The 21879-nt window shown below is 42.0% G+C and overlaps 2 protein-coding genes across 5 annotated transcripts in view; one reads left to right on the forward strand and one right to left on the reverse strand.

The window, feature by feature from the left end:
• Positions 1–266: 266 nt before the first annotated feature.
• slc7a8a (solute carrier family 7 member 8a) lies at positions 267–21457 on the reverse strand. Its single transcript, XM_046381536.1, has 11 exons — positions 20646–21457; positions 15168–15372; positions 11500–11651; positions 6067–6192; positions 5092–5245; positions 4565–4688; positions 4259–4362; positions 3965–4061; positions 3644–3793; positions 2966–3143; positions 267–2351 (listed from the first exon to the last, which is right to left on the reverse strand). The coding sequence occupies exons 1-11, from the start codon at positions 20773–20775 to the stop codon at positions 2200–2202; spliced, it is 1572 nt and encodes a 523-aa protein (XP_046237492.1). The 5' UTR covers positions 20776–21457; the 3' UTR covers positions 267–2199.
• Positions 18807–21879, forward strand: part of svep1 (sushi, von Willebrand factor type A, EGF and pentraxin domain containing 1) — a 96492-nt gene continuing 93419 nt past the window's right edge. The window contains exon 1 of one of the 4 annotated variants that reach the window (XM_046381528.1): positions 18807–19023. In XM_046381528.1, coding sequence (XP_046237484.1) covers positions 18986–19023 — 38 coding nt within the window. In that variant the 5' untranslated portion in view covers positions 18807–18985. The remainder of the gene's footprint in view (positions 19024–21879) is intronic. The other 3 variants (XM_046381534.1, XM_046381529.1, XM_046381532.1) reach the window with 3 other exon arrangements.

Raw genomic sequence — 21879 nt, forward strand, 5'->3', positions numbered from 1 at the left:
CAGATTTGACTTAGACTGAATTTGTGAAGCTTTAAGTTTCTGTCTGCACGGTTCATATTGCCGTATCACATAAAAGTTGCAGCATTTGATTTCTGAGGTGGAAACATTCAAGCCTCATTTATGTACAGTAAGGGAGAGATGTGAGATTCACTTTATGTTGTATGTTTGAAACCATTGAAAACATTTTCTTTTATTTTAATTCTTTAATTATTAAAAATGAAATTAAGAATCTAATGAAATTATTTGAAATGATTGCCAAGCGGAACAAAGACAACGATAGGGTTTTTTTTATATAAATGAGGCCCTGAATTACAAATTCAAACATTAGTCAGTGGTTTTATTTACTGAAACAATGTACAGACTGTCATGACACCTGTGTATACTGTAAATACACAACTACTGTACAGGCACAAAATCACAATCACTGTACTGTAAAGACATCCAAGACACCCTGTTCCCCTCACAGTTTAACAAGAGAAACTGATACAGTACTGGCCAAACTTTAGAGATACTTTCTTCAGAGTTACAATTACTCATGAATGTTTGCCAATGCCTGTTTTTTGGGGACTGCTCGTAAGATTGAAACTCCTGAGGATATAAATCTCTAAAAGCACCAGAACAGGCATTTAACAAAGAGGCAATCGGTCAGATCTGTAGTTGGGTTTTCAAGCTGTGGAGGTTTTTGGCAGTGCATGTAAGGAGAAGGCAGTGGGGATGCCCTGAGACACTAACAGATTACAGAAAGGCCAAAGACACAGGAGTACACAGTGTGTTTATGTGCGCAAGAGTGTTGTTACTATAATATACAGCATAAGTATGGCTACGTAACTATTAACAGACAGCACAGCACGGGTTCATTCAGGGGTGCATGTTCAGGTTTTTGTTGGTGCCTGCACTAATATTGCACTAAAATCTAGTGAAATATATGAATCAAAAATACTTTTTGGTAAAGCTCTCATTTCTACCCCCTAAATAAAGGACAAAAACAATTAAAGAACTACACGGTAAATTACAAAAATACTTCTGTAAAACAGCTGTTTTTCACACAGGCATTCACATGTGTCGGTGTTGGGATTTGCACATCAGCAATGCAAATGTGGTGAAAACTATCATGTACTGCCTATTTATTCCTTCTAGTCATCTATTTCCATACTACAACTAACAGGTTAATTCTTTATGTAGTGTCCATACAAGAACCCAAAACTCACCAGATTACAAAAACTGACACTCACAACTGACACTACCCCAAAGTATGTGGATTAGCCATCTCTCCACATCAATCAAAACAGAGCTGCAATGGCACCCAAATAATTCTAATTAAGGCATTTAACAAAGAACTGTGCGCCATTCACCAATACAAAGCATACATCACACATCAGCTTGCAGGTGTACACCTACACGACTGCATGAGTAAAAAAGCAAAAATAAAATAAAGGCCAGATGAATATGATGTTGAATAGAAAAAAGAATATCAAGAAAACTAAAATTAACATATTAAAACGGAAATGTCAACAAAAGGCAAATGATATAAACAATTATCACAATTACAAAAAAAGAGGAACATTTTGGAATCGCAGTCATCTTTAAAAACACAACACAGTACTTAGCGTACGTCACGACATGAAACGTCTTGATCTGAGTTTGAATTTCTGCTTCGACAATCAAAATACAGCTTTGGTGTGTCGAGTGGATGGCAAAGCAAAAATATACAATGTGGAAAAAAAACAACAACAACAAAAAAGGTGTTTGCGGGTCACAGTACAGTAAGAGTCTTTTGATAAAAATTAAAAAAACATAAAATTAAAAATGATGCTCTTACAGTAAAACTGTCCAGGGTGTGTGTGGAGGAGCAAAGGGGGGGTGGGAGAGGAAAAGCAGGATGATAATGAAGATTAGTAATCAGATAGATGTGTATGATTAAGCATGTATCGAGGAGTTAAAAGCTGGTCTTTATTGCACTTTTGAAGGACCCCAGACAGAAGAGTTTGAGGTCACATTACTCTACAAATTGCATACTATATTTGGCACAGAGATTACGGACTGAAACATTGCTAAAACCTAGGAAAATTATTAAAAATAAAGTGTGAGGGCACGAGTGTTGATCAGCGAATCCACTACAAACTGTGTTTGTGTATGCGTGCTTGTGCACCCATGTGTGCGTCTGCATGTGTCTGTTTATTCTGTGGTGGAGGGGATGCTTCAGCAGTCAGACTTGTGGTTGTCTCCGTCCTCATTGGACAGAGGAGATCTGGCCTCCTTCATCTCTTCTCCTTCCTCTCCGCTTCCGCTGCGTTTACCTTCAATGGGATAAACCACCACACAAAACTTCTGGCCCAAGTAAGTCATCTTATCTGGAAGAGGAGAGCACACCAAAGAGTTTTAGGACAGTGGCAGTGATGGACTTTATAAAACCAAGTATGCATGTGATGTTTGGATACATGGCTTTTTGGAATTTAAATGTGGTTTAACTGCCAAGAATAATCCTACACAGGACAAATAATTAAAACTAAATCATGTTTCATACAAATATTTTACCTTAAACGGAACTTTGTGTTTAAAATAAATACTGCATAAACAGAACACAATTTCAGGAAATACACTTAATTTACATTACATTAATTTTCTTGGTATGGAGCGAGAGCCAGGAGGTGATTAGCTTAGCTTAGCATATAGACCGGAAGCAGGGGCAAACAGCTAGCATAAATATCATCAAAAATTATACCTAATAAGAATAAAAGCTACACTTCCTACTTCCTCTAAACCTAAATTAGACTAAATTATTTTTACATTTAAAACGTGTTAATTGGTGAGCTCTAGAGCTGGTAGCAGGCATAAATTTTAAACTTTGAAAATTTCAAATTTAGCTAGCTGTTCCCCTTTGCTCGCAGTGTGAGCTAAGCTAAGCTATCTCCGATTCGGACCTCCTTATTTAACACACAGTGCCATGAGTGTTCCGTTAACTTACTGACGAAGGCGTCGAAACACTGTGGCTTGTTGTCCCAGTAGACTCCCAGGAAATAGACGGGGACGCCAGTCAGCATGATGGCCAAGCCGATGCCACACACCACGGGCTCAGAGTAAAGGGAGAAGATGAGCAAGAAGGCCCAGAATATGAGGTAAATGACCGGCCATATCAGGCTGATCTGGAAGACAGAACAGAGCAACAACTTATTATTATACATCAACTTGTAATTATTGCGGATAGCTGCAATTTAGTGAACTGGTCATTTTTGCACATTCATCTGCTATCGGTCTGTGGTAGTACACCTTTTGAACCACTAGAGAGCAGCGTTCAGACGTTTTACGGCCGCCTGGCAGAGGAACGACTGCAAGCACTTTTTCCTGTTCTTCTTTAATGCAGTGCATTGTTCACAGCCTTTCTAAGAGATGTATTTGATGTGGTTAGTGATATTTCTGCTTTTTAAATTATCTGTGTCAGTACATGTGTCTAATTTGTTTTAAAAGTGACACAAAAACACTGACAAAATTGCAAATAGAACAACAGTCAGGTGCTAAAATTATCCAGGAAAGATATGACAGATATATGTATTATGTATCCTTGTTTACATAATTTGAGTTGGAAAGAAAGACAAAGCTAAAATGAAGCAAGAATAGTTCATCACATCACATCACATAAACACACCTTGATTGGTCGGTGAATGTTGGGCTGTTTAAAACGCAGGACAATCTGTCCGGCCACAGTGACTCCATAGAAGAGGTAGTTGATGAAGCCCACATAGTTGATGAGAGTGTACATGTCGCTGGTGCACAGCATGAGCAGGGTGGACACGCACTGAGGAACGAGAAGGAAATCATGGTCAGAGACAGGAAGTTTGATTTGTGTGAGGTTTGTTTGCAGCTTCTTGGTCTTGGTCTGGTGAGGTGTAACTGAGTATCAGGAGGAGACCGCGAGTGAAGACACTAAAAGATTTAAAAAGAGTGTAGTTGTGAGAGGAGTACTTACAGTGAAGAGCAGAGCAGGGATGGGAGTGCAGCGTTTCACGTGAATCATGGCCAACAGGCTGGGGAGGTGGCCCTCTCTGGCTCCGGCAAAGAACAATCTGTGGGTTGTAGAGATACAACAGGGGAGCGGGGCAACCATTAATGTGAATGCTGTTGTCAATAATGCAGTATATAATACATCCACATTGTATGCTGAAAAAGTCCAAATGCAGAGAGAGAAAACTGCTCAGTACATGAAAATTAGTGTGAATTATCCTGTTGGTTTGAGTAGGAAGTCCTTACGGATCCAACTAACCTTGAAGAGGTGAAGAGGGAACCGTTGACTCCTCCGAAGGTGGAGAGAGCCACAGAGATGGGCATGATCCACGACATGACTCCCAGCAGCTTCTCACCAAACGTCTGGGATAGAGGATGGAGTTTGGATAACGATTAGATGCTTGCTTCATCGAGTTGTTAATAGGTTCACTACTACTGTGATGCACATCTGACTTGTGTATTAGCCAGCAACGACCACTAGAGGGAGACAGAGTCATTCTGCCATTGAGGTGTTTGTTTGAGCGATGTCACAGGACCGCCCTGCGTCACACTCCGAGCTACTCACCACGGCAACGGCGTTTGAGGCGAGCAGCTCCTGGGGACTCATGGCCGTGACGTAGGCGATGTTGGCAAAGACGTAAACGAAGGTCACCAGGGGGATGGAGATGAAGATGGCACGAGGAAGGTTTCTGGAGATGATAAAGACGGCAATGTTTAGAAGACAGAATGGGGAGGAAGACTGAAGAGGAGGAGGTGGGGGATTTAAAGTAGGAAATTAAAACATATACCTTAGGGGAGGTGAATTAATGGATACCAAGGTTATTAAAATATGTGGGAACGTTAAAAAGACAATGCACAGGAAATGAAGACACAGACTTCTTCTAAAAAAACTATTTCTAGGTCAGACACTAGGAATGATGAGAGCCTTAAGAAAAAGGCCCAGGGATTAAACTGGGAAGCTCAGTCAGCATGTCTCTGCTAATCACCTATATTCCTATGACCATGAGCCATTCATTTCTGGGGGAAGGTGGTTTTCTAAGCACAGGAACAAAGTATTTTTAAAGATAAGAGCAGCAGAATGAAGTGTCTTACACATAGGGGTCGACCAGCTCCTCTGTGACGTAGTTGAGGAAGTTCCACCCTCCGTAGGCGAAGGAGCCTTGTAAGAAAGCTAAGGCTATCAAACCCACATCATAATCCTGGAAAGATTGGAAGGCATTGACTGGCTCCAACCAGTAGTACTCTCCTACAAGTGGGGAAGATCGGTTTTTAGTTTGGTACACAAGTCAGGGAATATTTCACATTTCATGCTACCGTTTTACTTGATGGTCTTAATCCTACTTTTACAGACTTTTAATACTGTCTCATTTATTCAGGGCTTTGCTGTGTTGTGAATCTGTATCAGCATGCCAGCTCTGCTCCTGATTTTGCTCATGTTGTTTTGCCGTGAGGGTAAACAAACTGGTTTCCACTGAACGTCTGGCCTTGCTGTGAGGAAGCCCAGCTGAAAACCGCCATCTAATTCAGTCAGTGTGTATAGAACAGGTTGTAAAAGATGTTCTGCTAAACCCCTGTAAAGCTTATTTGCCCCCCCCCCCCCCCCCTACTTTCTCCTTTGTCATTACATTTTTCCTAAAACCCCCTCTTGAGGCATGTTTTCAGAGAGCATTAAAGTATTTCTGCTCTCACATAAAGTCCCCCTCGCATATGACCTGAAGTCTGCCATCAAACCAGCCACTGGACTCTTCATTTATCTTTAAATACTTGCACAGAAATCCCTGTTTTTGTTGTTGTAGGGGCCTACTCTCTGTGGCCCCTGTAATAACTGGCCCTCAGCCATGTTGACAGTGAACCTACACAGGCGTGCTGATATTGGCTATATGAGGGGCCCCAGCAACTCACTGACCCCTGTGGGATCCACTGGGAGTCTATACTGTCCTGGATGACTGGAGTTGTCCCCAGTGACCGCGAGTTAGTTTCTTCTTTTCACGCATGGACGGAGAAACCACCGGACACAGGTGGACTTTTGTGTGGACGTATGCATTCAGGGAGCACAGATAAGCTTACCTTTGCAGATCTGCACGATGCCCATGATGATGATGAGGACGAGGGCCAGCAGCTTGCCGGCGGTGAATATGTCCTGCACCCTGGTGGCCCACCTCACACTGGAGCAGTTCACCCATGTCAGCAACACTACATGTACAAGACAAAAAAAACACAGTGAGTTTATGCTTATTTTACCCACTAAAGTCCAGTTTTCCTGTTTTTATTCCATGTTGTCCAACACATCATTTTAGCTGTTTAAGAAATAATGAGACCTAAAACCATTTACTCAGATGTCTTGTGCATCCTTTTATAACAAAGTCTTCAAAATTCAGCCTGACATATTGATATCTCTGGAGATTTCTGGAATCTCTAGAACTTAAAACAAAAGGTGTATAATGTTTGCCTGCACAACATGAGTTTGTACTGACTCTGCATGAATGTTGTGAAATGATTATGTAACAGGGTGACTTTAGATAAAGGTTTATGCATTGACTGTTTTATTGCTCTTGGAACAGTTACTGCACTGGTTGTAGTAGTAGTGCTCAGATTATTTCCCAAATGAAGAAGAAAAAGTTACAAAACCATTTACTGCCACTAATAAAACAGAGATGCAAGAATTCAGGTCAATGGCCTTGAGGTTTTACTTGGAAAGTGAACTGATCTCAGGTCAGCAAGAGGAGAAAGATTAAAAACTGCACACCTGAGCATACGTGACATGTTTTCACGGTGCAGAAACCTTTGACTTTGAACTTCAATCACATCCCTTACAGCTCATGTCTTACCTGCAGTACTCATCTTTTCTTCTCAAATACTGCAGGGATCCAGTATTTGCTCAGTAATTCAAGTTACATCTTGATTTATTAATTAATTGGGGGTATAAAATACATTTATTCACATTGTGTGCTGAGAAAGATGGGAAAATAATAAAGATAATAGAAGATAATGAGATAATAAATTTCAGATACAACGTTAGAGTACTGAAGTGTTCTTAATCCTCAGCAATACTACCATATACACATTACATGGAAGGTAACTGAGTTTTCTGAAATACACCAGATACATCACATAATGATAGCTGTTTCATAATATGATATTATTACACTGTCTTGTCAATTATTTCATGAACAAGTCCACTGGGTTTGGCAGTGACAGGTGAAGATGGCCGATTTATAGATTGTTTAGTTTTAATGTTGTTGTACACCAAATTCCATTCCTCTGGCATGTGGGAAACAGAAAATAATCCTTAACAAGCATTTGGAAATGCTGTTCACCTCACCTCAACTTGAGGCTGACCTAACACGGACAAAGATAATGGATTTGATCTGTACTGCTGAGTACAACAGGCCACTGGGTTCAGGCCAATAGGGTGCCATTAAATAATAGGCCTGTTTGACTCTGTGGGATTAAGTGCATCACATGAAATATCTGAGCTGAGCTGCCACAGCAGGGGACAGAGGCAGATGCACATGAACAGGGTCTGCAATGATGTGCACATACAGTTTACAGATGTGTTTAGGTTGGTTGGAGGTGTTTTAAGGGGGGCAAATGTAAGAAGAGAATGGATTTTAAAATGTCCTTGTTTTGCTGGCGCAGACCAAAGAGGAGCTGCGGTTCAGAGCAGCTGCTGCTACTACGTCTGCAAAAAAACAGGAAATGAGAAACTATGCTCACACGCAGATCAGCTTGGGACTTGATATGCGTACTGTATACACACTCACAGGAACACTGAGCTTAAATACAACCAACTGATTCTTATGCAGCCGCCCACTAAACAAGTCTGAAACCTCTTAACCACCAGTAAACTGAATTGTTTTTGCAACCAGAGGGTCTTTGGCAAAGGTGGGGCATTACAGTAACAACACAAAGGAGCCCCCTCCCTGTTTCTTGCTGATTGACAGCCTGCGAGTAATCGTGCTGGGACACGTTGTACGAATTGTGGAGCTGTCTGTGGGGGTCGCTCAGCTGTCTGTAAGCTGAGTATACAAAATGTGTGTGTGGAAACTTGCTGAGTTAACTATGAGCCTGCTGGAAAACATGACAGAGTTATGACCTCCACTCTGCCATCTGTAAGGAAGAGACAGACTCCACCCCCACCCGCCTCACACACACACACACATATGTTGTTGAAATGGTACACCTTGGAAAACCTTTAGCCTGTAGATCGAATTGAGCAGACCTGACAGCGACTGTCTGGTTTCGCAGTCACAGAAGCTGGTTCTGACCGGATTTGTGGGTGAAAAAGAAAGGTTAGATCCCAGACGCTATCATACAAGGGGCCAGATTTAGGAGATGTGTAAACCCAGAGGAATATAAACTCATGTTCTCGTAAACAGCCAGGATGAGCTTATCTTTCACCCACTTCCCCCTCAACAACAACAACAACAACAACAACAGCAGAACTTACAAAGTCAGCAGTCATCAACTTCATCCACTGAAAACTGCCTGACAACATCTGTCCAACTGACAGAAGAGAGAAGTAACTCTGCTGGCTCAGCCAATCACAGTTCAGCTGTAGACAAACTGGAGTTGTGACTGTTTGCAGCTCTTGTCAGAACTCAGCACATTTTGCTTGAAGGCGTTTATGGAAGTGGGACAGGAAAGACGGGTAAATGTAGGTCAGTGTCTCTAAAGTCTAAACAATAACACCTCAAAGCCTGCCGAGAGTGCCAGCCTCTGCCAAGGTTAGAAAAGCTTAAGTGTGTTATTTCTGTTCACTTCTGTTGTTATTTTGTCTGTCAAAGAGGATGTGGCTTCTGTTCTTTTTGTTTGGAGATAAGCACAATAAACCAAAGCATGCCAACAGATTTCAAGTGGTAGAAAGTTAGATCAAATCCAAAGGAACAAGTCATTTAAGTCATCTACGTAGGGCATTACTTATCTTAAACTCACACATAAACTCTCATATGTCCCCATTTAATAAATCTAATCAAATTTTGCTCTTTCATGTTTTATTACAGAAAGTGTATGAAATCCACTTAATTAGTGAAAATAAATTCAGTATCTTTTTGCTGCCCTTTCAATTCTTTTTAATCTTCATGCAAATTTCATCTTAACCATATCAGATTTGAGATATCAGTTGTCAAACTCTTCTGGGCACGGCCTATTTGCATACTACAATAAGTTCAGGCACATGAAATCTGCTGAAATGATTTGGGATATCCTGCCGACTGACCAACATGACTTCTTTGGCAGAGGGATTCAAGTGGTGCATCTCTTGGTTCACTGAGTACAAATCTGCTGCCTGTTGTTGTGCATGCCTTTGGAAAGTGAGGTTTCCACATTGTCAGGCCAAACGGGGCGGCCAACTGTGCCCATCTGCCAGTGAACAGCATGTCACAGGACGTCCTCGTCCTCTAGGAAAAAGAAAAAAACCCTTTGGAGATCAGTTCAAGGGGATGGATTTAAAGAAAAGATGAGTCTAGGCACACTCACACCTAGGGAAAATGTAGAGTAGCCAATTAACCTAATGTGCATGTTTTTGGGATTGTGGGAGGAAGCCGGAGTACCCGGAAAAAACCCACACAGGCACCGGGAGAACATGCAAACTCCGTACAGAAGGGCCCAGACCGGGATCCGAACCTGGAACCCTCACGCCACTAAAATCAGTGATTGGAAATCTTAAAGTGGGATGTTTATTTGACCTGTCAGATCAGAATCAGAATTCCTTTATTTATCCCTGAAGGGAAATTCTTAAAAGATCAGCGTGTCTTGTTTTGTAATCCTCCACTAAGGTTTGCATCACAGCGATGTGCAAACCCACTCACACAATACACACACTCTTCCCTGACGTCCATGCTTGTATGTCTGTCTGAAGACCGTCCGCAGTATTTGGCCCGTGTGTGTTAACTTTGTTGATGGATTTAGATGAGCCGCTGTCATGTCCGCGGCAACACATTCACCCATTTGTCCTCACACGTTCGCTGCTCAGTGCTACACTCCTCTAGCTGCTCTGGTACCTCTCGTTCTCCTCCTTCTCTTAGATGACCTCTGACCGAGGGTTGACTAACACAAGAGCTTCAGAGAAAATGGTTGCACCCTTTACTGGGACAGAGAGTGACATAAACTGGATAAATCAGGCTGTAACTCAGCCTTTAAATTACGCGCTGCTGTAGTGGAACGTGTGCTTCAATGGAGGACTGCTTTTCCATTTTGTCCAGCTTCTGGTGTCTCAGTGTTTAACAGTCTTGTAACCGTGTCAGCAGTCGTGTATCCCTTTGCTGCTGATGAACTGTAAGGACTCCCATTTGTTTTTAGTGCTACTCAGTGCAGTCTGCGGTGGTTTTTCAACATTTGAGCCTGTCTCAACAAGCAAACTCAAGATGAACTTTGTGTCCTTTTGTTCTTTTTTTTAGGCAACCTGCTCTCTTTTATCTCCATATAATCCAAACTGAACTGATACTGAGTCTGAGCCGTCAGGTGGTTCAGCAGGGACGTCTAGGCTGTTTTCGAAGGAGAAAGATTTCAATTTGTAAACTGATTCTCATTTGAGGCATTTTGTTTCTATGTTTTCTAAAAGCCACAAACGTGACTTTCAAAAACTGAATAATGCTGTTCCCGTCAACAGATACAAATCCAAGTAAAGTAATTGTAGCTTTGTTTTAAGGGACAAAAAGCTGGGAACTTTAAACTGACTATTTCAAACAAATTCAACTAGTTTTATTAATTTTTAATAAAAATGTATTAGTCGTCAAAAAAATATTTACTCATGTCTGTTTTGGGCTACAGGCAGCAGCTTTAGCTTAGCTTAGCAGGAATCACGGGGAAACAGGTAGCCTGGCTCAGTCCAAAGGTGACAAAGTTTGTCTACCAGCAACTTTAAATCACAAGTTAACATGCTGACAGTTTAAAGCAACAATTCACAAACAACAAGTAGCAGCTTTACAAACGCTGATCAGAGAGGAGATCTTCTCACCTAACTCGGCAAGAAAGCACATTACCTAAGATGACAAACTGTTCCTTTAATAGATCTTTCTGTCTCTCTCCTCCTCTCATTTTACATCTCCAGCCAGCCTGTCAGCATGTTGTCATAGTGTGCTGAGCTGTCAAACATAAAAACCAACAAAGCTAAAGCAGCTTCTCTCAAAGTAAAGACAGGTGACGCAAATCACATGCCTAAAGAGACAGAACAAGTAGAAGAAAAAAATAGCAGGTGCAAGGATTAAATTTCCGTGACCGTTAAAGTTTTGCGAAATCCCTATAATTAATACTCCTGTCATGATTATGACACACAGCTGACATCTCATGCCCAAATACTGCTTACACAGGTGTTGTACAGGTACTGCATAGTTATCCTCTTGCAGATGTTGAACTCGCAGTTTTAGATTAATTTACTCAAGCGTGGGGAGGAAAATGCTAAAAGCTAAAAGAAAACTACAATAGTAGACATGAAGTATTAGGTCTGAGGTGAGCTGAAGTACTGTTCACACACTTTACACTTCAGACTGTATTACTCACAGAGGCAGAGAGCAGCCAGCACACGCAGGCCGGTCTCTGGTGGGAAGCAGGTGGGGAACAGCGGCTGCAGGACGTAGTTGGAAAAGGTCAGCGCGATCACGGCCTGGTTGGTCGGGTAGATCACCAGCACGGCGATCCACAGACGCAGGAACCTGAGACACAAAGAGATGGAGGGTGGCACAGTTAGAAACACATGGGAGGAACAGTAGGGTGTCAGCAGCACACACAGGTGGGGCTGAACGGGAGGAAACACATCAAAAAAGGAACATGAACGTGATATATACATCCTTCCATTTATAGATTCTATTTTTAGTTGAAATGTCAACTCAGTTTCATTGTTCTGGTAAAAAGCAAGAACAAAAAGGCTGAGACATTTAGTGATGAAATGAATAAAACAGTTTATGGATGTACAGCACATTGAGGGCAAACAGTTTTTAATAATTTTATCATTTATATTTATCATTAAGATTTTACGGGCCAATCACTGAAGAGAAAAATACTAAAATTAAAATAAAATTGCAGCTTCGTTCACTCAGAGCTGAAGGAAAACCTTGTGGTTAGTGGTGACTGATGACTTGTACCCAGGTTTCACTTCTGTGGGTTTATGTTCAGTTGTGAGCATCTCCCAGTGGTGTGCAATTTTTAGTCAGTGAAGTAAAGTATCTCAAACAGGATTTAGACCAAGCAGCAGTAAGCAACCTTCATTGGAGCCAGTAAAAGGCCAGTAAACTTTCCATTTGGCTGCTGGTTTAACTGAGGTGACTCATGCAACCTTTGAAAGTGACAGCTGCAGTCACGGAAGAGCATTACAATTCCACACAGCAGAACATTACAGATGTTAGCCGATGTCAGCTTTGCTATTTTTTTTTTCTTCTAATAGTTAGCTGATTGCAGATTTTACATTTTTGTGATTTGTTTAGAGGCACTTGGTTGTCCTTTTTTTCTATTTTGAGATATTTAGAGAGAAAGTCATTTAATGCCACATTCATATCAGAAACCAAATGAACAAAAGTAGCAGGGCCATACGACACAACGTAGGCATGACAAAATCTGTTGTTACAAGAAAAGAAAGGGATCAGTCAACATGTAAGAACATATCGGCATCTCCAGACAGTAGCAGACAGTGATGGGTGATTTTTAATAAAGGCTCAATTTCAACTTGAACTTAAAACTTAAAAGTCAGCCTTACACATAAAACGCTGAGCATGTTTAATGTGTTAGAAGCTGTCAGATACCACACTGATGGACACTGAAGCTACGCAGATTAGTACAGGGTGGGGGGTGGGGAGGGGTGAAGTAAGATGAAGGAGAGCAGGAGGGTTTAGCTGCGAGTAGCAGGAGAGACAAGGCAAGTTGGTTTTCCATGAAATTCTCTGAAAGCTTATAGAGGGATCATTACAGCTGACTGCGTTGACGGGATTGGGTCTCACTGGAATGTGCACGTTTTAATGTAAAAATGTAGATTGGAATTGCGGGACGGTACCGTGTACAGAGACATTTCTTTGTTACTGAAAGTAACTGAAACTCTACAAAAGGTGTTTGTAGTAGCATCACAGTAGACGTAGCACCATATGGACCAGCTACAACATTCAGATGGAGCTTAATAACACTCTGAATCGGCCCTTCTTCATTGTGTATGATTTAGTTTAATTTTTGTGCCTGCAGAATTGTTGTTGCTGCCTGTCGGAAATTGCAGCAATTAAACATAATATCTCACTTTCAGATAGCTTGTTTTGTCTGACCAACAGTCCAAGGCTTAAAATGTTCAATTTACTGTCATAGAAGACCAACAAACATTGACATTTGAGAAGCTGAGCATTTGCAGTTTTGCTTTGTTTCGTTGCATTGTCAATTCCTGTTCTGTCCGGGCGTACAACTTTTACGATCTCGTCCCCTTTTCTAGGATCTCGCCTTCGCCCAGCTGCGACAGGGATAATATAAGTATTTCCGTCGATGCTGTCACTGACTTATACGCACATGCAAACACAAGCTGCGGCCTTCCACGCCCACCTATACTCACATAGGGATAAAAGCTAGCGGGAAAACAAAAACAAACACCCGTTGAACACAGCCCATTTGTCTTAGACGGAGGGCACAGGGAAACAGTGTGGCCCCAACACTTCAAACCAAGCATCTGAAGTTCATTGATGTGTATTGATAGCTACTGTACAAAAGGGACAAAAAAACAATCATTGGCTGTTATGTCTGGTTGAATTCCTCTCCCAAAATACCCTGATATGTATCCTTGTGATATTTGAAAAAACAATGGTCTAATCTGTGTTTACAATCTGGGCAAAGGCACAGTGTGTGTGAAATCTACGCTAACAAACAATATTGTTTTGCTAGGAAATTAACTTAGCGTGGTTCCCAAGCACTTACTGTAAGTGCAGACACCTTAAAGCTAACCGTGTAGGGATGAATGGGTAGGAAGAAGGTGGTGGGACTGAACTGGTTGACTAAGATGGAAAAAACACAGCAGTCTGACATTTGAGACTCTGTTATTCACTTTGTGAAACTGCTTTGTGACTCTGTGTTTAAACTTAAGGTGGGTCTGTATTTGCATAATGTGGGTTTAATATTCCCTTAACTTCTGTTCTTGACTTCTAGCAAGAAAAGAAAAAAATGTCTGACCTACATCGATGGGCTCATCCAGGCTCATGAACAGACATCATCTAGACATGTTGGTATGCTCACCTAAATCCATGTCAAATTAGTTTTAATTATTTGGGGGGCCCCTTCTTCTAGACATCTGGGTCATATATATTATAGATGGTGCCTTGACGGTTTATCAAACCATAGTGACCTGAGAGTCTGCACACACAAGTGAGAAGTTTGACATAGATAAGTCCACCATTTGCAAAATTAACATAACATTTCTTTATTATGAAAATGTCTGTCATTGGTGAACAAAATGATAAATTGAGGCATTTTTTCCACCTGAATAAATAAAAAAAAAAATTAGAAATAAATACCCAAGCCTAAAACTCTAAGAAAAACATTTTTGCAATGAAGACAAACCCTGCGGTTGAAATTTCAATCAAAGAAAAATCCCATCTTACTGCAGTAACCTCATACCTTTCCTGCACATTGCGCATACTGAGTTTAACCTCCTCTTCCTTCAAAACCACTTTCATAATGTCAGTCTCCTTTGATGAATCATACTCAGTGACTCAAATCACACAGTTATTGGCTGCTCTCTGCAGTTACACTATATAGACAAAGTTATCAATCCATCCTGTTTTTCAGGGGTTGGGCTCTTACTGCTTCAGCATACCAAGACATTTTGGACAGTTTGTTGAAGGCCCTTTTCTATTCCAGCATGACTGTGCACCAGTGCACAAAGCAAAGCTCCATAAAGACATGGTTGGATGCATTTGGTGTGGAAGAACTTGACTGGTCCACACAGAGTCCTGACCTCAACCCCATCCAACACCTTTGGGATGAACTGGAACACAACTCACAGATGCTCTACTACAAATCTAAATCTAAGCCTTTCCAGAAGACTGGAAGCTGTTATAGCTGCAAAGCTGTGTGGGTATTTAGAATGTGATGCCATTGAGGTCCCTTTTGGTGTGATGCTCAGGTGCCCTCATACTTTTGTCTGTATAGGGTATATGAAAATTCATTAGATGACTGAATGTCTTCATGAATGTCTCATGCTCACTCACCCAGCCAGTCCTCCGAAGATGTCTTTAACGTAGGAGTAGTCCCCCCCTGACTTGGGGATGGTGACGCCCAGCTCAGCGTAGCACAGCGCTCCAATGGCCGTGATGATGCCCGTGATAATCCAGACAATCAGGGCCACACCCACCGAGTTGGCATTTTCCATCACTCCCTTTGGACTGACGAAGATACCTGAGCCTATAATGTTACCTGATGGAGGCACGAGGGAGATAAGAGAGGAGGAGTCAGGTTTCAGACTGAAAAGGAGATTCCTGGCAGCATTGTTTTGAGAAGCTGAAGAGTTTACATGTGTTTGTACTTATTTGTGTGAAAATGAAAATCAATTTGTAGACTCCTTCCCTTGTCGTACTTTATGTGTGTTTAGTGCAGACAGACAAGGTGAGCAGGACGAAGAATGTGGTCATGAGTCGAGAGTGAAAAAAAATTACAAAACTGCAAAGAAGGGGGAACTTGTAATCTGCTGACTGAGAGTGCAAAGAGGGAGGAGGTATGAGATGTAGATGCAGATGGGGGAGAGAATAATACCCTGACAGGTTCAATGAGCATCAGGGTGCCAGGCAGTTTACACAGGAGCTGAAAGATGGAGGGACGGACGACCGGGGTCTGGTCGTCTGACGATCCTCCAACAAAGCTGAGGTTGGAGGTCAGTGGCCTCCAATCAGATACGGCTGACTGGTTTACTGGTTTGACTGTGTTTGAACCCAGCAGCCAATAAACGAAAAAAAGGCGTCAGGGTCAAAGGTTTTGACTGGATGATAGGCTGAATGGCATTTTACAGTGCAAAAGTCAAAGGTATGAATGATCATGTCACACTGCTGTACCTGCCAGTGGACTGCAATTCAGCTGGGTGCTTAAGAAGTGGCCATCGATTCATTTTACATGAGAAAATTTTAACAGATGCAGCCTCTCAAATGGCAGATTTACTGCTTTCACAGTTTTTATATCCTTGCTACTTTAACGTCTTTAGGTTTTGAGCTATTGGACAGAAAACTCAGATGATAATTAAGCAGTCAAGCCCCAAAAAGGCCACGAAAGCAAGAGGTCAAAATATAAAAGATAATAATCAAGAAATAATGAAACATCCACTCATTTGAGGATATGTTGCAGGAGAGGACAGACGCTCACTTATGTAACTCCAGTTGCAGGTTAAAGGTAACTAAAGATGACAAACAACCCACCGCACCCCTGCATCTTTATGACAGCTGAGGTCTCCTGCGCCTGACCTTTAACATCTTGCAGCCTTGCCCTGACTCAGCACTTTGCCCTGCTGCCTACTCCTTCTGCAACTTAAAAGTTTTGGGCAACTTTGCAGAGGCCAATAAAGAATTTACAGCAGTGAGTAAATGTGCACGCTTGCAAGTTGTACGTTCGTGTCACATGCATCCATTGCATCACGTGTGTCTGTGAGACATGCTGACTAACGCGGAATCTCTTCAGGTTTCCTGTTCTTGTGGTCGTTTTTCAATCCTTTTGTCTCAAACCAGGCCAGGAGGGAGCAGGAAAAACAACACGATGTCTTTCTCTCGACCCTGATCTAAGTCCATCTGTGCATTCGAATCAACTTTAAGACAGAGTGGATAAAAAGTCCGAACTGTTGTTTCTCACATCTCTGTCATATTTCCGCACCAAATCTTACTGTTGTAACAAACCTCTGCAGGCCTCTCCCTCTTTTAACACAGGATTTTGATGTCCCCTTTTGTTGTTGGATTGTTATTTCATAAAGGAAGAGGCTTGGTCTCAGATATGCTCTGTGAGCACTTTTCTGTTCCTCTTGGACTTTGTTTGAAGTCTCCTGACACCAACCAACTGAGGCTCCACTTCAGACTCATCAGGATTTATTTATGTATGGTATTATTATTATTATTATTTTATTATGAGGTTCTTTGAAGATCTCATTTAGTTTCTGGTATCTTTTGTATAATTTGTATTAGAAATTTCAGTCATGACTTTATGGCACATTTTGTGCAACAAGCATTTTCATTTGGAGTTTAATCTGCCTGTTTTTTTTCTCAATAAGCCGGTTAGTTGTTTGATCTATAAAATGTCAGAAAATAATGAAAAACACTTGCTACTATCATCTAAAGGCATATTCTTCATATGTTTTGTTTTGTCCAACCAACAGGCCAAAATGCAAAAATTCAAAATCAATTTCCTGTCACTTAAGAAAAGAAAGAAAATGAGCAAATAAATGAAGCTGGAAAGATAAATGATTATATGATGAAATATTTTTCTATTTTTCTTTGCATTGCATAATTGATTAATCAATTAATTGTTTTTCCACCTGTCTTTGACAGGATGCTATGGATGACGATTTTGATGACACTTTCTTGGTTAAACACGAGGTAAGTCAAAACATTAAATTAAATTACAGACAAGCTTGTGTGGTTAGATTTTACTTTTTGCACTAAGTGATTAGTGGCAGCAGATGCTTTAAATCCAAACGTGCACACATCACACCTGAGAGACAGAACCAATGGGAGAGCTGTTAACTGTTTTGAGCCTCCGTGACATATGACTGAATGCCACCAGCAACAGCAGACTGAACATTTAACAAATGTGTTTGTGTCTGTTTGTGCAGCATTACATTATAGCACTAATCTTTAGCCTTTATAAAGCCCCGTAGGATTAGCTCTTACATTTCCTCCTAGTGTTAAAACCCTGTTCAGGCAGCCGCCAAGCTGAGGCAACCTGCTGCTTGACCCTCAGCCAGACCCTTCTGCCCCGTGTGCTTGTGTACATGCCTGCATAAATTACTGTTGTACCAAAGTCATTTACAATGCTGAAACAGTTTACAAGAGACAACCTATATGAATGCTTAAAAGAGTAAGAAGAGGAAAGGAGGAGTTCGATGTCATCGTTTATATCCGCCAGCTAATCGTGTAATGTATTTAAGAAGCTACTGTGACGGGATAAAACTGAGTACAGCGTTTAATCAAAGTGAATTTGAGCCTATGCAACAATTCATTTACCAAACACATAATGGAGTCCAGCTCAGACTCGGCTAAGCCAGGCAAGCTAATAAAACAGCATTATCAGGGTGGGGCCGTCTTCCAAGTGACCAAAAGTTCACTTCTAATCCCGGTTCCTGGCTTTACACGTTTCTGGACTCTTTGTGTGTGTGTGTGTGCGTCTGATAAATGCCTGTACTGTACAATAGGCCATAAAACTGTTTGATGTCCTCATGTGCTCAGCCCCCTTTTTCATGGAAACCCAGCGGGGAATGTTCACATTGAGAAAGGATCAGACGAGTCACCTGAGCTCACGCCTCTCTCGCACATGACAATGTGAGCACGAGCAAGCATGAATGAGTGACTTGGTCAAGGACGAAAAGCCCCAGTCGAGAACAGTCTAGTGACTACGAGCTGCTTAACCCAACCCGTTTCTTAACAGTCAGCCGATGAATGGAGAGCAATAGATAAAAGATTAGCTAGATATTGCTGCATAGTTAGGGTGGGGCTGCAGAGAGGAATTTTATAGATCCTTGTCGATATTTGTCAGCCACCTCAGAACTTGATTGTTGTCCTGGAAAGGTGCATGAAAACAGTATTTCATCAATAAATCTTCTTGTAAGCTTCTGCTGTCCTGCGTTTCCAGTGAAACCTCAAGGATTTACGGTGGGAGTTGCAAAGTGAGAAAGAACAAGGCCTTCCCCAAAACACCTTACTGCCATGGCTGCTCTTCATCTCTCCCTGTTTTCTCTCATTTTCTCCCAGCTTCTTGGCTGTCGTCTCTCTTGAGAATTTCCCTGTGTGCACACTCACTTCTTTTCCTCCCGTTACCGTGGAAACACATGAATGAATGAATGAGTCACCTCTGCACCCTTCTCTTCATCCTGTCAAGGTCAGTGCTAAGACCACACACTCTCGCCGGACCCATCAGAGGACCATATTTCACCCCCCGTGTTCGTATTGATCGATCTGTCGTCTGATGGTTTTAATGTCCACTTGTTTGTTGTCTGTACTGAATGAAGATCGCCGCTCTGGCCACCTCTGATTGGCTTCTGTACAGGCCTGTTTCTGCATTTGCACTTCTGACCCACTAGGAGTGTGTGTCCGTATCTGCAGAGAACCTGTCTTCAGCCTGCAATTTCTTCTTTTCTTAATATTATTGAAAATTACCCTGAAGAAAGAATTGGATCCTCACTGAGTCTCATTTCCATGTCTCAAATACCAACATTTTGGGTTAGTGGTGATTTGACATCCAGCGAATGACTCAACAATCTCTGTCTCTGGGTTTTGGCCTGCTGGTCGGATGAAGTAATTGGCATATGAAACGATAATTAAAATAACTGAAGACATGTTTCTTCTTGGCCACTCCTGTTAGACCTGTTTTATATCTGTTGTGTGCATGTGCAAATAACTTGAACTTTAATCTCATGTAAGCTCATACATGTAAGTAACCACTGAATCTAATCAGCATTCTAAGTGTACTATTAGTGATACAGGCCAGGTGAAGCCAGTTTTATATTAGTGCTGAGCTAATGAATGTGCTTTACTTTGTCAGTCAGTCATAATACCTGCTATTATCAGAATGTGAACAGCATTGACACGTTATTCTACCATAAAAAAGGGTGGATGAAAGGAGTTTCCCACGTGTCTGGCTGCATGATGCAATAAAAGGGTTACTCCAGCATTAGCACAACTGCTTTAGATCTAGTCAAAGAAAGGTCTCCCAGACTCCAGAGGGCTCGCTCCAGCTCTCAGTCTTGCCCTCTGAGGTCTTTCAAAGGTATCAAAACATGTTCTTATCTAGAGCCTCTTTAACATGTTATGACAAATACAAGAACTGCAGGGTCCAATTTATCTGTGAGTGTCTGCATGCCTACACATTGCTCTGAATGGGCTAATCCTCTGCACCAGAGAGGAGTGAGGGTGATGACATCATCATCATCATCTAATTTCCCATCGGGGATAAATAAAGTCATCTGTCTATCTGTTTATCTATCATCATCATCATCGTCGTCATCACTGCCGGGGCTATAATGAAATGATGAAAGTTTCATTGATTAATGGCTGCAGATTAGGGGCTGAAGGCTTGAGGACTGAGGGATCTGGCACAGAGTTACTGTTACAGACTGTTACAGCGTGCACCCTTAGTAGTTTAAGCTTTTAAGAGACTCAGTGTGTAATTTATCTAAAAGCCGCGCTTGATGTATATTTAGAAAAGTAAGCATAATTTTAATTATATCACGGACTCTGCCCTAAAGCACCCCTGTCTTATCGCGATCATAAACTTTATGTTCCTCATTGAATGGTGGAATCTGATCCCAGTGCAGTTTTTACAGCCGGCTGAGGACTGATCACAGTGACTTACACACCGACACACACACTCCTGCTTTTTAATCTTCTCGCTCTACACTCTTCGGACGGCTGCACTGAACAGAGGGACAACTGAGTTGTTGCGAGTTGAACTGGTTGAACTGGTTGTCTCGGGTATAAATGACACAAGTGTAACACACTTACCAACAATAATACCGCAGGCGCTCACAAGTCCGATTTCTTTCTTGAGCGCAACTCCGCCTCCTGACTCCTCGGCGGCAGCATCCTTGCCGGAGCCCGACGTGCTGCTCCTCTGCCTTGGACCGTCCGTCATGTTGATGGCTGGACTTTAGCTTTCTTTGGGGAGGGCTTTGTGATTTAATCTTCTTGTTCACTTCGCAGCACCTGATGTCTGCGCTTGTCTCGCCTTCAGCTTTGTGCGTAAAAATCAGGTTTGCCGAAACGTACTGCACTTAACTGATGAGGAAATTTGATTGTTGTTGCGCTGTCAGAACCGCACGGCAATGACCGTTTATCAAAAATTAGTTAAAAAATCTTAGCAAAAAAAATATATAATAAATAAAAATAAGTGCAGGGGTCCACTGACAGCCAAATTGTCTCTTGTACTGGTGCCTGCCGATGTCACAGGTGGTGCTCCAGGTCACAGTCTAAACCCACGTCAAGTCCGGTTATCGAGCGATAAGCGCATTTTCCAGTGACGTTCCCCAAAAAGCAACAACTTCGCCCTTCACTTTGCCTCTGACGTGAGAAAACAACAACAAGAACGCCTAAAAAGAACAACATAAAGCTCTCACTGTTTCCCTGGTCCAGGTGTGAGCTGAAGAGACAAAAGCATCCTCTCTGCGCGCAACCACAAGCTGCTCCGGGGGCGACGAACAAGATGAAAAATCAAGGAAAGTCGTTCAGGTCGGCCTCACACACATGCGATTTGTGTTTAGCTTGTGCATTTGAGTAAATATACATGGTGCCCTTCATACGAGTACAGTAGCGCCGCCCCCTTTCCCTGCGCCCCCCTACACACACACACACCTACTCCGACGCTGAGCTTGTTTTTCGCCTCTTAGCTTCTCCAGGACCCTCCCACCCCTCCTCCCCTCCTCCCCTCCGACCATCAGCTGTGCCTCCAAATTCACTCCTGCGCTCCCGTGGCGAAAGACAGAAGTCACCTTTGGGTTCCACCATCCTAACCTCATCTGTGTCTTCATCTAACTATCACCGTCGGTTTCTTTAATTTTTAAACCCTCACGCGTCGCCCCTTTGAGTCACACTTGTTATTCAAGATGCAGCAGAAGGCAGTCTAAATTTAGCCGTCTTGCTGAGATGTGGCTCCTGCTGGTGTGTTTCCATCCTGCAGGCTATTGCATACAAGATGAAAAAGAAACAAAACAGCCACTCTCATCCCAACCCACTGCACAAA

The sequence above is a fragment of the Scatophagus argus genome, chromosome 23, assembly GCF_020382885.2.
Source record: "Scatophagus argus isolate fScaArg1 chromosome 23, fScaArg1.pri, whole genome shotgun sequence".
Taxonomy (NCBI): Eukaryota; Metazoa; Chordata; class Actinopteri; family Scatophagidae; genus Scatophagus; species Scatophagus argus.

What these genes read in the sequence shown, in the direction of transcription:
- slc7a8a (XM_046381536.1), bottom strand. Translation starts at nt 20,775, where the DNA reads ATGACGGACGGTCCAAGGCAGAGGAGCAGCACGTCGGGCTCCGGCAAG. An exon ending in CGCCTGCGGTATTATTGTTG is followed by an intron (nt 15,373 to 20,645) that starts GTAAGTGTGTTA and finishes TGCCTCCATCAG; the next exon opens with GTAACATTATAGGCTCAGGT. An exon ending in CATCGTGCAGATCTGCAAAG is followed by an intron (nt 5,246 to 6,066) that starts GTAAGCTTATCT and finishes CCCCACTTGTAG; the next exon opens with GAGAGTACTACTGGTTGGAG.